Source organism: Podarcis tiliguerta (genome assembly GCF_965153285.1).
Source record: "Podarcis tiliguerta genome assembly, chromosome: 8".
Lineage (NCBI taxonomy): Eukaryota > Metazoa > Chordata > Lepidosauria > Squamata > Lacertidae > Podarcis > Podarcis tiliguerta.
Genome location: NC_139541.1, coordinates 56,590,352 through 56,607,017, shown reverse-complemented (window position 1 = coordinate 56,607,017; position 16,666 = coordinate 56,590,352). Strand labels below are relative to the sequence as shown.

General features: G+C 45.6%; 1 protein-coding gene across 3 annotated transcripts in view; it reads right to left on the bottom strand.

Moving 5' to 3' along the window:
* The window catches only part of ADGRB2 (adhesion G protein-coupled receptor B2), a 157,784-nt gene that overhangs the window by 38,380 nt on the left and 102,738 nt on the right, over window positions 1-16,666 (bottom strand). For all 3 annotated transcript variants that reach the window (XM_083453080.1, XM_083453081.1, XM_083453079.1), the window contains exons 10-16: window positions 16,203-16,271; window positions 16,016-16,124; window positions 15,265-15,411; window positions 14,209-14,284; window positions 14,000-14,102; window positions 13,014-13,057; window positions 1,342-1,468 (exon numbers count right to left, since the gene is read on the bottom strand). In XM_083453080.1, coding sequence (XP_083309206.1) covers window positions 1,342-1,468; window positions 13,014-13,057; window positions 14,000-14,102; window positions 14,209-14,284; window positions 15,265-15,411; window positions 16,016-16,124; window positions 16,203-16,271 — 675 coding nt within the window. The remainder of the gene's footprint in view (window positions 1-1,341; window positions 1,469-13,013; window positions 13,058-13,999; window positions 14,103-14,208; window positions 14,285-15,264; window positions 15,412-16,015; window positions 16,125-16,202; window positions 16,272-16,666) is intronic.

Here is a 16,666-nt window from a genome sequence, read left to right as displayed (position 1 = left end):
TATTTGCAAAAGGAAAAGGAAATGAAGTGGTGTCAGAGTAAGAGATCTGTGAAGTTTCTGGGTATGTATGCACAAGCACATGAAAGAAAAGGCACCCAGGGAGAATTCAGGGATGCTTCAGGGATATGATCTTGGTCAGCTCTGATAAAATCTGATATGTTCCATATTTCTATACTAGAGTGTGGATGAGAACTTGGTTATCCACTGGTTTTTGAACATCCCAAATGTCCCAATACAGCTCTCATTTTTTTTTTTTTAAAAAAAGTATCAAAAACTCATTTTTAAATGTGTACTTTTGAGGGATGATGTTTAAAAATGCATTCTTTGAGAGGAATTGTGTTTACCACAGACTATTTGAGACAGACTGATCCATCTATATCCCTAGGAGAAATGAGTACATCTGCTATTTTAACAATAATGGTAACTCTAACAAAAACAACACACAATAACACTACTAATAAAAACTTGGTATTTATATCAACACTTTGATGTGTGAAAAATGTTCCATATAATAATACCTCAATAATCCTTTCAACAACATTTTAAGGCAACTCATTGTAAGACATAATAAACAACATTTCATTATACTCAGATTGCAAGATTGAGGTTGTGAGATTGAGGTATTGTGTATAGCTACCTCATGAATTCACAGTGGCGAAGATTTGAACCAGGGAACATTTGAACCAGGGAACTTTCCACACTTTTAAACCTTACCTCAGTAATCCTTACGGCAACACTTTAAGGCAGGTCAGAATTCTTATCCCCCAAATTGCAGATTGGAAACTGAGGCTGACAGCTACCTGGTGAATTTACAGTGGGCGGAGGTAAGATTCGAACCAGGAGACATTCCAGCTCACATAGCCCACACTATCAGCCTTTGCAAAGAGCTCTCAGGGACAAAGGTAAAGAGAGAGAGAGGTGGTAGACAAGAACATGCACGGGGAATCTGGGTAAGTGTTCAACAAAGTTGTGGGTGTGCACATGCAACTAAGCCTATCCACCCTGCAGGGATGCAACCTTTCAAAGTCCCTTTGGGTCCAGATCAATAGTAGGCTTGTTGAAAATTTCTCATCCCTTAACAACAGTAGACCTCCATAAAGCACACAGTACCTCTTGCAAACTCACAACTTCTTCCCTTAGCACACATGCAAAGCTGAATGATGAGCTTGTGTCCTGTGGGCCAGAGTTGCCATTACTCTTGCCTGGCTCCTTACTCTGCCACCTTTAATTTGGCTATCAGGCCCTCCTGTCTCAGGGTTGGGCCACCTCCGTTGGTGGGAGGCAGGAATGTGGCGCTGGCCGAGAGCCCAGCCTGCTCTCCCTCGTTCTGTCAAAACTTACCAGGTCTTTGGGCAGTTGGGCGATCACAGCAAAGGTGGAGAGCTGGCTGCAATGGCACTTGGTGTGAGCCGAGAGAGTTTCCACCGTCTGGCAGCTTTCGGTCTCCCAGTTCCCAGCGCCAACCTCCCTGATTGATGGAATGCGAAGGAGAAAGGAGAGAGAAGGAGAGATTTCAAATGATCAAACACTCACACAGCCCACATCCCTTCAGCGCATTGCCTGCATTAACCCTTTGCATGGCACGGCCCTAGTGATGTACTGGGTGAAGCAGGCTCTCTCGCTCTGTGTGTGTGTGTGTGCAAGTCAGGCACCAAGGTTCTGTCTGAGCGGCTTGCTTTATCTCCTGACCCAGTTGTTGGGGTGAAACGTCTCCACTCCCTCCCCATCCTCCGGCAGAGATCTCAGCCCAGTGGCCCCCCCCCCCCGCCAATCCGCTCCCGGCATAGCCCTATGTTGCTACAGACTCATTTCCCTGGTGGGGAAGATTGGGGGACGGGGTTGTTTGTTGCTATTGCAGTAAGCATTGATTTAATTTGAAGGTTGATGCCGACAGGGATTTGGGAGAGGGAGAGACTGAGATGGGCATGGATTCTGGATGAAGGGGGGTGTGTGTGTGTGTGTGAGAGAGAGAGAGAGAGAGGCAGGGGTTCTCCATGGTTTAGAGACAGTTAGTTTTCTGGCCTGCTCAGCAAACAGCCAAGGGTTGATGCAGGCTGCTCTGGTGGTTTCATGTTTGCATGATAATACAGCACAAAGATGGAAACCTCAAGCAAATTGAGGAATGGAGGGAGAAGCAGGAAGCAAATGTACAAAAGAAGGGGGAAAGGAGGATATTAGAAGAGAATGAATTTCTGTATTTGAAACTCCCTGATGAAGGATCTCAGGTCTGAAATGCACTGGACATTAAACTTTGTCTGCCAATCCTTTGTGTGAGCATGATAGAGGAGGGGCAAGGATACCATCCAAGAATTGAGAGGGGCCACAAAAGCTTCTGAGAACTAAATGGATACAGCTGATCGTGACTGGACCCTGTCTCAAACCCAACAATTAGCAGTAAATTCCTCAGTCTGCATCATGAGACAGTAGTGAAGATAGTCATGTATAGCTTTTTTTAAAAAAGGTATGTTTATGTGCTAGAGGTCCCCCCCCAAAAAAAAAAAAACAGTGCAATTTTTTTAAATGAAACAGACACTTGATCTATCACACAAAAGCCTCCAGTGTGCAGAGCTGATGCTTCAGCCGCACATCTGGATGTGTCCTTAATCCCATCCATATTGCAGTATTTATCTGGGCTGTGTCTACGGACACTAATTGTTGCCTGTGACTAGAAGTGGATCAGGGCAATTATGGGCCGATGGTGGGCTGAAAGGGAGGGGGAAGGAGGGAGGGAGGGGTGCAAACAGACTGGGGCAAAACCTCCCCTCCCCCATGAAGGGCTATTGACTTCCAGCAGAGGTGGTCAACCTGTGGCCTGTGTGTCCCCTGACGCCTGCTGAAGGTGCCCCATTCTTCCATCACAGTACAGGTTCTTCCTTTCTGTTACATTCATCCTCATTTTCTCCTGGTATGTAAAAGTGCCCCACTGCCACACAGCTCTCTATGTAGTTGTAAAACAACTGGAAGGGGAAGTATTCAAGCACCTAGCTGTTTCAGAGCAAACTGGTAGGCTCTACAGATATGTGTGCATGTAGCACACTAAAATCAGAACGGAATAATTTTCAGTTGCTTTCCTCTTCACTTCCTTCCTGACTCTTTCGTGGAAGTGCTTCCTCTGAGCAAGAATTTGGGGGGTGCAAGGATGCTCAGGGAATGGTGTACCTGCCTCTGACAATTACATCCACTATTGGCTCACACCTGGGAGACAGGATGTTGGTTGGACAGGATGCTCGAGGACAAACCCTCCTGCACACCCAGAATTCTCAGACACTGTAATATGCAGGCTCTTCATGAACCATCCAGGCCACCATAGCCTCAGCCTCTTCCTCCTCCCTCTGGAGTTTCAGCTCTGCTTTGCCCTGTGCATGCTTTGTCTCCCACCTCTCCCTTGTGCGCACAAGCAACGCTCGAGACTGAAGCCCAGGAGCAAAGAGCAGGCCCACAGCACCCTGAAAGCCCAGAGCAGACCTAGAGGGGCACATAGACTGTGTGGGGTAAGGCTGCAGGCCACATCTGGTTTGGGACTTTCCCCAGCCCTTGGCATTATTAGGTGCCCAAAAATAGCCTCTCAAAAATGACTGACATTTAGTTTGGTACACCATCGGCTCAAATCTCTCTGACATTGTCATCTCCTATTCATGTTTCCATTTCAAGCTTCACATATTGCAGCAGCCTTTGCCAAGGTAGTGCCCCCCAGATGATTTAAGATGCAACCCCCATCAGCCCCAGTCAGTGCACCCGCCTAAAAAAAGGATAGTCTCTGTGGCCCTGATGTCACTCCAGCTGACTGGGGCAGCAAACTGTCTTGGGACAAGCATTGGGGAGGGTGATGGCTCAATAATGAAGTGCATGTATTGTATGAATGGAAGCCCTGCCATGTTCAGCACTCAACACCTCTAGCCAAAAAGGGCTCTCAGGTAATAGGGCTGAGAATAGCCTCCTTCTACCGGAGGCCTTGGAGAACTGCTGCCAGCCAGAGCAGATAGTATAAAGCTATGGACATGGGAAGTGGCATCATTCCAGAACAGGCTATTTGTCCAGTATTGCCTATTATGGCTGGAAGTAGCTCTCCAGGATCCTAGGCAGAGAAGACTCTTTCACATCACCTCCTACCTCTTCCTTCCAACTGGAGATGCCAGTGGTTGAATCTGGCATGCAATGCATGTGCTCTTTGGCAAACAATGCATGTGCTCTGACACTAAGCTACATTCTCTCTCCCAAACTAGAAGCAGCAGTGGTCTGAATCAGTATAATAGAACTTAACGTGTTCAGTGGAAAACAGAGGCATTGACTCCTTTCATTCACAGTGCCAAGACTTTGATCTTGTTTACCTACTCCACACCTGTTGGGGAAGCAGTGGATATTGCTGGCTTAGTAGATTGTAAATTCTATGGAGGTTTCAGCATCCTCAATAACCACAGACTGCTGAGGCTGGGACCTCCAATTTATTTATTCGGCTAAAAGGAAAGCATTCTTTCTCTGAGCTGGAAGAAGCACTGCAGCAGAAATGCAATTCCGTTTACTTGTAAACTGCACTGAAAGGATTTGCATCCTGAGAGGGAGGATGTAATTAATTGTAATAAATAAATACATGGCTATGATGTACCGCAGAGATAGTGGCAACTGCTCTTTCTGATCTCAGATGTGCAGATACATCAGAAGAGCTTCTGCTTCACCAGCACATTTAGCATCTGCTGGCACAGAAAACTCCCCTCTCTGGTCACACATTTCTAAATGGTTAAGAAGAACTGAGAAGCCATTTTTTAAGGGTCAGGCACAGTAGGAAGATGCTCTATCTATGCTGTATCCATACATAAGCCTAAAGGATAAGACGGGAGATATTCTGGATGGGCCGGAAGATGGAGCCAGGTCAAGAGCAGAAGAAGGGGTTAAAAATCAGACACGAAGGGTTTTGTAGGATTGCCAAACTTTAGAACTTCAGTTTGTGTTAAGATGAAGGCAGGAGATAAATCACAGAATGTAGCTGCACATGGTTTCAAGCTGTGGGACTCCTTGGACTTTACTAGGGTTTCTCAATGAGAAGATCAGCCATGTTGGCCAAGCTCCTTCAAAAAACAGCTTGCAGGTATGCAAAAGAATTATTGGTACTTTCTGGGCCATACTGTTCTAGTCCATGTGAATAAACAATAAGACCCAACAGGCCCACCACATAAATCAAGGGTGGACCCTGGAACAATGTCCCAGATTCCTCTGCAATATACAGGTATGTGCCTATACTCTACATTTAACCAGGTATGGAGGGGTTGCTTGGCAGTCAAGTCAATATGTTTAGGCAGAATGACTCACAACCCTGAAAGTAAAACAAGGAGCTGCTACTTTCAAGATTCTGTTATGTACAACTGGTGCACTGTGTAGAATCTAGAAAGGATGCAGCCCATAAGAACATAGGAAGAGTCTTGCTCCTAGATCAGGCCAAGGGCAGAATTCTGCTCTCACAGTGGTGAACCACATGCCTTATGTGGGAAGCCCACATAAGGGTGAGTGCAGTAGTGCTCTTCCCACTTCAAATTCTCAACAACTGGTATTCAGAGGCACATTGCCTCTGACACTGGAGGCAGGACATAGCCATCATGGGCTGTAGCCCACACCCAGAAGGCTTGTCAACTGTATTAGACTAGGAAAAATGAGTACGGGAAAAGAGGTGAGGGGTTTGTAAGCAGTAGCAGCAGGGATGCAGTAGGGAGTAGGAGAAGATGCTGTTGCAACACTTGCGCCCATCACTCAGCCAACTGCTACTCAGAATGAGTGAGAAGCTTAGAGGATCAGGAGGCAGGAGTGGTACTCAAGAGATGTGGTTCTGCTATGATGTTAGCATCCATCTGTCTTGGGAGACAATGGAGGGGTTCTCCTTGGGGGGGGGGGGAGGTAAAAATGCTGGATGGTTTCAGTGCCTGCTGAGGCTGTAGAGACCGATGTGGGAGAGACATGCTTTGTTGCAGTTGGGGCAGATGAAGGCCTCCAGTTCTGCTGCTGCAGATGCACCATGGTGTTTCTTCTCTGCGCTCCTCCCAGTGGTAATTCCTCCTCTAGTCACTGCTGTGGATACACAACTAGTCTGCTTGTTTTTGCAGGCACTGCAGTCATCTGTGAGGGATTACCACATGGCAGGGTTGGTGTTGCCAGTCTCCATGGCACCTTTGCAGACACCTTTATAATGCAGAATTTGAGGATGCCCACAGCACCCAGAGACAAAGAGCTGCTGAATGCCAACTGCTGGGAGGTTACAGTGGGAGTGGACTATTGCCCTCGAACCCTGCCTGGAGGCTTTCAGAAGCAGCTGATTGGCCGTAGTTAAAAGTAGGATGCTCGACTAGATAGACCTTTTGTCTAATCAGGCAGGCAACCCAAGAAATGTCCTGGCGCACTCTTTGTATCTTTAAGGGACCTTTAAGCTCCGTAATTATTCTGTAGCTAAGCAATACAGCAGCACTGGCAGATAGATGGACAAGCCTCCAAAGAATGGCAACAGAACACTGTTGCCTTGAATTCCCAAGGTTTTACTGGAGTAATTTATCAAATGCTATTTATTAGGAAACAAAGCACAGAGACTCACAAGCAAAAACGAGACAGTAACACTGAATTATAAAAGCTAACTTATGCTGCAGGATACTGAAAGTGTGTGTGTGTGTATATGAGAGAGAGAGAGAGAGAGAGAGAGAGAGAGAGATGGCTTCCCCACTTTTCTTCCACTGTTTCCCCAGTGGTCACCCATTCAAGTGCTGACCAGATGCAGATAGCTTCAATAAGGTGGTGGCTACATGTGCCTTCAGACCATACCACTGGAAGAAGGCTGGACTCTCAAGTCTTCTTACAGATCAGGCTACTATAAGTTTTTCACAAAGCACTTCACACTTATGCCATGCCTAGAAAGCATGGATCTGAGCAGTGTTCTGTTTGACCCACACTTTCTAGGCACAGGTTTTTCCCCTGCCCCACTCCTTTCCAAGGGAAAACCCACTCTTTAGTGATAGATCAGAACAAATGGCACTCCAGAAAAACCCCAATTGCAATTTGCTACAATTGAACACTAAAGAACAGTTTTCCTTGGTGGAATTGGGTGGGGGCAAGCAGTAGGACAAGAGGAAGTGTGGATAAGCCCCAAGTCTCTTGTTCCCTAGGCACTGCTTGGGTTGTAGGGAAGTGGTTTGCTATATCAGTTGAAACACAAATACTAACACTTGTTTGGAAAGGAAACAAAATGCCAAGAGGAGATGACTGTCTTATAGAGCCATGTGACTTCTATCCAATGGGGTCTCACAGCTTGGTTTATAATAACTAATTTCCTACAGATGTAAACATCTGTGCATCACCCAACATATTAAACCCTACTTCCTTGCAGTTCAAATTCACATTAAAGCATGCAAACGAAGCAACACATGCAGGCATCTGCTTCAGCTGGATATGAGTTCCAGTGATTAACAAGTTCGCAGGAGTTATCACCAAATAACTCTCCATGTTGAATGTCCATTCACTGTTCATGAACTAACCTCATGAGGTGTGGAAATCTCTCTTCTCAACTAAATTCTTTGATGTGAAGGGAGACCCCACTTCAAAGGAAGGGCGCAATCTTAGTCGCTTTGCATTGCAAGCATCATAGGTAAAGATCAAAGAGTTTTTAAAGGGTTATCTGCTGCAGGAACAAATCCATCATTTGTGGAAGATAACTTTGGTGGCAGAAGAATGTCTAATGGATTTCTTTGAAACTTGCAATCAAACTGACAGAGTTTCGCTTAGACAAATTAAGAAGGCTCAAATCCACAGGAGAAACAAACATGAGAGCTCTTTTGGCCAGAAGAAGAAAGAAACATAAAACCCATTGAATAGCTTGGATCCAAACCTTATTAGTGCACGGATAGCAGACAATGAGGAGTCCCACCTAAATTACTCTGAACTACCGGTACTCTAGGAAAGGGATGCGGGTGGTCTGTGGGTTAAACCAAAGAGCCTAGGACTTGCCGATCAGAATGGGTGAGCTCCCCTTGCTCGGTCCCTGCTCCTGCCAATCTAGCAGTTTGAAAGCACCTCAAAGTGCAAGTAGATAAATAGGTATCGCTCCGACGGGAAGGTAAACAGTGTTTCCGTGCGCTGCTCTGGTTCGCCAGAAACGGCTTAGTCATGCTGGCCACATGACCCGGAAGCTGTACGCTGGCTCCCTTGGCCAATAAAGCGAGATGAGCCCAGAGTCGGCCACAACTGGACCTAATGGTCAGGGGTCCCTTTACCGTTACTCTAGGAAAAGCATGAGGCCATTATGCAAATAGATACAGACATGATTGCTTCCAACTAAATCATACTCAGAGTAGACCCACTGAACTCAGTGAACTCATGACAAACTTAAGCCTACTTATTTCAATGGGTTTACTCTGAGTATGACTTAGTTGGATATAACCCATATGAAATAAAAAAGATAAGTGATACAGGGGTACAACATTGCTTGTCCTTTTCCATTGTTACCAGTAAGCAAGGTAAGGGTCAGGATGGCGAGTAAAAGAGCTCAAATAAGAAAACAGATCTTAATAAAAGCTGTAAGCCCTATTTTTTTGTGTTACACAGCTGCTCACTGACTAGGTTCCACAATTCATCTAAGGAGGAGGCAGGTAAGATGGTTACATCTTACCCCAACTCCTTTCATCTTAGGCTGGTTATGTCAGTTTGAAAAGTACTTGTCCTGTGGAAAGAAGAGGTTCTTCTTGTGAGTCCCCAATTTTTTCTCTTACATGAATTAAAATACAATCCAAATGAGAATTTCCACCTTACCACCACCAACATCCAGTTGCCCATTGAAAAACTATGATTCACAAAGCCTTCAGTGCTGTGTCAATTTACCTGGTAGTAAATTCCACTGGATTTTCTGCTGAGTAGGCAGAAAAAATTGCTATGTAAGAGTGCTGGAAGGGGAAGAGAGGGCAAAATCTCCCTCTTCTTCTTTTGCAGTGGGAATGCTACCCTAGACCTGTACTTTTTAATGGAAGAGTGAGGAGGGAGTTTGGGGGATGTGATTAGGTGGGATGTACAGAGTCAGAGCAGGTGGGAGAGCTAGCCAATTTGCACTGGCTCAAAAATGAACTGTGTTATTTTCCCCAATTACTATTGTGTTAGCTGTGTTCATTTCCAAACCAAGTGAAGCAGAGCTGGGGAGCTTCTCCATCACTAGGGAAAAGCTATCTCCTTATTTATTGTCCCAAGCAGTTTCTCTTTACAGCTAAAGCCAGGAATTAAAGTTATAAAACAAATGGGGGGAAGTGACTCAATGGACAAATGCTTGTTTCATGTGCAAAGGATCCTAGGTTAAATCCCTGTTACTTCCGGGAAGGGCTAGGGAAAATTTACTCAAAAAACCCTGGAGAGCCACTCCCAGTTAGTGAAAGCAGTAATGAACTATGTGGAATAACAGTTTGACTTGGCAGAAAGCTGTTCCCTATGTTCCTATTAATCAGTCCTTGATGGAGATTAGGGGAATAACTTGGTTAGGAGTCATAAGGAGCCACAGAACAAGAAAACGGAAGAGGAGGCATCAGCAGCAAAAGGGGCTTAAATTCTCAGTGGGTGGGAATGGGCACACAATTCTAGCTGCCTCACACATAGCTCTTGCTACTGGTTATTCGTAAATGTCTCCAAGAATTACATTTGCCTCAGCCTACAATTCTAAGGTCTCCTCCAAATTCCATTGGCAACAGGGATGTCTAACATCTGGCCCAGGGGCAGGCTCAATCCCAACTCCCACCCACACAAATGTTTCTGTCGTCCCAATACAGAATTGGTAAATATATATATTTTTTAAATGAAGCAGACATAGCATTTAGTTCCTGCCTAGCTCAGTGCCCCATTTGGAAGGCAAAGTTCTCCCTCTGCGGACATCAGATTTAGCATTTCACAAGTGGGAAGAGGGTGAGAACCCCCCCCCCCCCAGCTGAGTTGCTGGGTAGGTGCATGTGTGAATGCAAGAGTATGGGTGGCTGCACTCACTGCTGGTGAATGTGCCCCTTGGGTCAGAAACGGTTAGCTCGTCCCGGTCTAGAACAACAGCTTCAACTACTGCATCAGCTTGTGGGTGTGCCTCTCTGTTGTTCTGAAGCCCAGCTGGAGGCTTAAGTGCAAACCAAGAGATGAGCACTGCAGCTACTCCTGTTACAACGTGTTTCAGAGGGGAATCTGTCCTATTTTATCCTCTGCCACTGTCCTCCCTCCCGGCCAGCTGATAATGAATTACATCTGGCAAGCAGGAGGCATCCATCTCTAAGCACCCGCTAATCAATAGCTGTTATTAACAAAGTTAACCCACAGTGGGGAGTGCAGAGGGGAGGGGCAGTTGGCCTCGTTAAGGGAGCCTGTCACTCTTGGCACAGGCGAGGAAGCGAGAAGAGATATTGTCAGGTTCCTTTTTGATGTATAATAATGAAATGTGCAACTACAATGCTGTGCTGCAAATGAGGGACATTTCAGCACTGAAGGACTGGATAGCTCTCCTTGCCAGCTCCAGGTAGCATTGAGAGAAAGAAAGGAGAGGGATGAGGATCTCACAATCCCTGCTGCTTTGCTTAAGACCTACATTCTGCAATCTTGGGGGAGAGAAGCTTTATCAAAAACCAGTATCTGGGCATTGTGTCTTTGGAGAAGGGATATGGAATAGCTGCATCCTTCAGAGCCTGTGTGGGATAGTGGCTGGAGTGCTGGACAAGGACCTGGAAGACCAGGGTTCAAATCCATCCTCAGTCATGAAGCACACCGGATGACCTTGGGTCAGGCACAGTTTCTTAGTCTAACCCTCCTCGGAGGATCATAGTGATGATAAAATGGGGAGAGGCAGTACTAAATACTCCACCTTGAGCTCATTGGTGGAAAGGAAGGATATAAATGAAAATTATCATCAAATACAACTGCAGAAAAACAGTGCTGAAAAAAGGGAAAGGAAAATCTTCTTTACACTGAAAAGTTCTTGAAGTAGGTTTCCATAACTGAGAGAGGGAGAGAGGTGTTGCAGTATAAGAATAGCTAACTAGGTGGTCCTCCTGTGCCCAAGCTATCCAAGTATCTACAAGTCAGCTGTGAAACAAGAAACCTGCTTTTTTAATTTATTAAGATATACCAGGCATGTCCAACTTCCAAGTGCGTTCTACTCCCACTATAAAAAACTGGCAGTGATCTACCCATTGGCTTTTTGGGGGGAATAAGACCCAAAGTTGTTGAACAACAAGGTTGAATTAATCCTAAATTGGGCCTGGTCTGAAATGAGTTGAGGTAGTTTCAGATGGGTCCCAAGTAGGTTGAATCATTCTGAAGGGCTTTGTACTGATCCTAGACCTACTAGTAGAGTGGATCCCTTGCACTCTACGAGCTTTTACGAACTCATGTGAAGAAACAACAAGGATGAGAAAGTTATGGCCATTTTACTTTTAATTTTTTCATTTCATTTTTTGAACAAAGCAAATTTTAAAGTGGCCAGCACAGAAAACCTGGATTTTACTGTCTGAAATTTGTAACGATTAATCCCCTCTTGGGGGAATACCATGACTCCATGCACCTATTGGGGGGGGGGGGACTGATATGTCATGGCCATTTTGGTTTCCCAGTGCAAGTTATGGGAGGACCAAAGGTTTACATTTCTGGATTTGGGGTTTGACTCAATTCAAAGCAAATCAGGGCAACAAATCAAGGTCTGAACTGAAATGGGGGGGGGGTGCTGCTGCTTGTGCAGCCTTAGCCATCACTAACTCTTATAGTAGCAAACTCCTGATGTTCTTTTTTGGGTCCATTTTGGATCTTCCAACATTCAGCTTCACTTGCTCCCCCTAAGTTCTTGTATCATGAAAAAGTGAGAGGATCTCTCTGTCTACTTTCTCCTCGCTGTGCATAATTTTATGCACCTCTATTAAGTCCCACTATACTTGCCTTTCCCCCCTAAACTAAAAAGCCTAAATGAAGGTCACCCTGTGAAAACTACATATGAGCAGAAAATTGAGTCTGGCCAATCTCAACATAACCTTCAAGCTGGTGGACTCAGCTAGGGAGTCTATTAGGCAGCATGGCGGGTAGAATGCCAACAGAATTTCTAAACTATTCCGGGCCTCAAATTCTAGGAGCACACCTTCCTTCGTAGGCAAGACAGCCAGCCACTGGGTAATTTTGAAGAGCCAAAATACTTTTACAGATTGCTGTCATTCCACATCCACGGGCAGAGACAATCTTGATGGCCCTCCATCCTAAAGTGATACTATTACAAAAACATATCTGAGCAAACACAGATGCCGCAGCCAACCAGGTCTCACTGATGAACAAAGATCCCATCCTGAATGTACTAAGTAAGAGAGGAGAAAGACAGAGACAAAAGGTCTTGCTCCTTGCAGTCTCGAGCTCATAACAATATTCTCACTCCCACCCTCTCAATTCAAACAGGCTCCCCATACATCCGTCCTTCTTTCTCCAAGGTCCAACTACTGTAATCCCTCCAACACGCAACATAGGCAAAGAACGACTCTGATCCAACACTTCTAAGATGGCTTTTACAAATGTCAAACCTTCAGTACATGGTCACAGAAAGCTACAGTGAAAAGATTCAGTAGGATCCAGCTCATGGGGCTACCCTAACACAACATCTGCAACTCAGAAGTGCAATTAGCCTCTCGCCTATTCCCTGGATTTGAGTAGCAATGTAGTGTCTAGCCAGGGGTAAGTGTTATTACAATGCTCTCCTGCCAGTTAGTACTCCTTCCTGCCACAGGGGGAGAATCTAGTGTCCAGGAGAGTGGGAATGGCAAAACAGAAATGGAAGAAATAGGATAACATTAACAGTGGGTTAAAAATGACTGTTTGCAAGGGATGACCTGTGTAGATGCATCTTGTAGCTGTCCCCACACAAACTTCATTCCTATGCACTAGAGACTTCCCTGCTACCCAAATCAGTCACCCTTCCTCTCTCTTAGTCACATGGGTGTGCCCACCATCTGCATGTGTGCTCTTACACAAACCCACACTATAGCAGGATGAAGTGTACTTACACTTTGGTGTACTCCCAAGTCACACACTGTGGATGCGAGGTGCCCTGTGGACAAAGCAGAGAAGGAGTGTGATCAGTTGGGTGTCAAGTGCCAGCATGGCTAAACTGGGTATTGTGAATACAATGAATATAATTTTCTGGTTTCAGTGGCTACTTATGAGGGTTTTGGTTTTGTCCTCAAAAGGGCAAAGCTCTGCCCAGACGTGCAATCTATTTCAGAAGGTTGCATTTCAGAAGGGCTTATTGTCAGCTGCCCTAAGAGCAGTGCTTGAAGGGCAGGATAGAAACATCCTTAATAATGAAAGATCTTCACCATCTGATTCAAAGGAGAATTCTTACTCCTTAAAAAAACTTTTTTAAAAAGAAGAAGAAGCTGCCATGCTGAGCAAAAATACATTGAGCCATGGAATATTTTTCTTTTCTTTTTCAGAGAAGTCTTATTAAAGAGGATTTTCCCTTGACAAAAATATTTTCAGATTGCACAGGGAATAAATACCAGACTGTGTTGCTGTTTCTTTTTGTGCTCATTTCTCTGTTTATTAATAATTCTTTTTGTTCCACAATTGTTGTTTTTCTCCCTGACCACCAACCCCCCAAAGACTAATGGGGGGGGGAGAGAGAGAGCACGTCTCCCCTTACCTTGCCAGACATATATTGTTTTCATTAGGGAAATTCACTTTCCCTGGAAACCCAAGGCTGTTTTCTACTTGAAATTCTGTGATTGTGGCTATTTTGTACCAACTATGTTTGAGGGGAACACAAGTCACCTTCATTATCCAGCTTTTGTTGTATGCTGAAGATACACCTCTTCATGCTGTCTCTTGAAAGACATGTATTTTAGGACACACTCTACTTGTGACTTAAATTTGTTTTAAAGGGTTTTAAATGTTGTATTTCACACTGATGTGATTTTCCCTTGGACCTCATCGTGAAGGGCGGGCACTAATGGGTATGGGCACTACAGCAGGAGAACCTTATACCACTTACATTGATGATATGGGACAACTCCACCATGATCAAGGGCTCCATGGCCTTGGTTGGGGGCTTCACTGTCACCGTGAGAACTTTGGACATGACAGCCAGAGGACTTCTGTGGGTGGAAGAGAAACAGGTTGTTTGCAAGCAATCCTTTTGGCATTTGAGTGTGTGATGTCATGCACATACCCCTTCCACATGCCACCTCCACAGCCACTCACCTAGGAGGAGGCAGGATTAATCCCAATGTGCGATACAAGATGGCACCAATGACAAAATAAGATGATTCATCTGTTTCTGCAGAGAAATATGGGGGAGGGAGGAAAGAACAGTATTGATTTACAGTAGGTTGTGGTTAGAGACAGTTCTAGACCAGCTCATACTAGTTGATGGGGGAGCTCATTTGGGCTTGAATTGGAATGAGCTAGCTCTGGGCAAGGTAATTTGGACTGGCACGTGCTTGAATGAAGCTGGTTAAGGTTGGCCACATTTTATGCTATGGTTCGGTTATGCTCCCATACTGGGAATATGGGACTATGACGAGGTCTGCAGGCTGTTACACCCCAACTCTCCTGAGATTCTCATTCTCCTCATAGAGATGTATGGGAAGGGGAGTGCTGAAATGGCTGCTCACACTCCACCCCATTCCAAGTCAGGCCATTGGTTCATCTGGCTCTGTAGTCTGATTGGAAGCTTTGCAGGGTTTCAGGCAGGGAGCGTTCCCAGTTTTACGCTGGAATATTTTGCATGCAAATCACATGCTCTATCAGTAAGCTACAGCCATTCCATTGTTACAACAAGGTCAGTATTATTTACACTGACAGGTAGTGGCTCTCTGGTGTATAATCCTGGAGTCTTTTCCTGCCCCACCTGGAGAGGTCATGAATTTAATCTGAGGCTTTTTGTGTACCAAGTGTGTGAGCTGTGCCCCTTTCTCTTCAGGAAGAATCCAGGCTCTCTTAGCTCTCTCTTCAAAGAATGTTTAAAATTCAGATATAGAATGAGAGATCTAAGAGGCTCCCAAATTCCAGGGTCACAGAACAGTACAGGGGCGTGGGAACATAGGAAGTTGCCTTATACCAAGCCAGACCATTGTTCCATCAAGCTCAGTATGGTCTACACTGGCTGCTAGGCTTTTACACAACTCTCCAGTGTTTTGGACAGGAGTCTCTCTCTCTCAGCCCTACCTGGAGGTACTAGGGGCTGAACCTGGGACCTAGATGCATTCCCACTGAGCCGTAGCTCTTCCCCAACACACACGGACACAGACCACATACCAGATGAGGAGAGGCTGAGCACTTCCTTGGGGATGAAGATCTTATCCTCAGAGTGGCGGGCCCAGTCTTTCATTCCACGCCGCCCCTTCATGGGGAAGTTGATGTCACTGGAGACAGCAGAAACCGGCTCTCTCTGGATGCTGATTACTGCCAAGGGTGGGAGAAAGAAAGTGGGGAGGGGAGGGTGTCACTACTGGGTATTGGGGGGGGGGACTCATTTTGCCCCTCTGCCAACACTCCAGACCTCTAGAGCCTCAGTGGTGGAGGGACCAAGCCTAGTATGCTAATTGGGACAGTGAGGACAGTGGACTCAGAGCCCCCTTGACTGCAAGTGAATGTGAGTGGTATTCCCTATTGTTTTTTTAAGTCTGTGAACACTATCTAAATAATTACAATGTTTCTGTAATGCTTTTGACATTCCCCTTCCCATTGAAATGCCTGTAAATTAATGATGTAATCAATCACATAGGTTTTGGCCCCCAGTGGATAGTGAGACAAGATGTGGGTTGTAGTAGAAGCTGAACTGTAGTGGAATGGAGGCAGAGCTGATTGCAATGAATGCAGGACTGGATGGAAGTTGCTGCCTTCTCACCACCATACTCAAGAAGGTCTAGCAAGCGACCTCAGGGACCCTGGATTGGAGCAGACACAACCTCCAAGACTGTGGATTTGGTGTACAACTACCCTGCCCTGTTCCCTTCCCTACAACCAAGCAAGGAAGCCATCCCTCCATTCTCTTCCAGCCACTCACCCAAGTTGTCCGTGACGATGAGAGAACTCTGGAAGGCCTTGAGTGCGTCTCCGACCAGGTGGATGAAATCCTCCACCACCTTCATCAGGAGCACAGAGCCAGGCATGACCTGTGAGGCAGAAGGAGGTGTTAACACAGGCTGGGGGTCCCCACAGCCTAGCCCCGCACACAAGGCATGTCAGCTCACCTGCTGTGCATCTTCCCACTTCTCCCTGTTTTCCGCATCCACCATGTAACTGACGACTTGGAAGAACCGCTGTGGGAGCAGAGGAGAGGTTGAACTGCAGGTGCTGGGAAGGCTCCAGCTGTCAACCTTCACCAACCTGGCATCCTTCAGATGCTTTGGACTACAGCTCCAATTAGCTCCAGCACATTGCTGGCTGGAGTTAATCAAAGATGTAGTCAAAAACATCTGGAGAGTATCAGGTTGGCGAAGGATGCTGTATTCAAAATTGATCTTGTGTGTAGGCAGGAGCCCTCTTGAGAAATACTGCTATTCATGAACACTGTTTTTCTTTTTGCTAAAGTGTTCATATGAAATATTAGCTGATATCATCATGTGTGTATTAAATGATTCAGCTCAGCAGGAACATCCATAACCTCAACATTTTGCAGTTGGTAAATTACATTAGGCAATTCTCCTCAAAATCC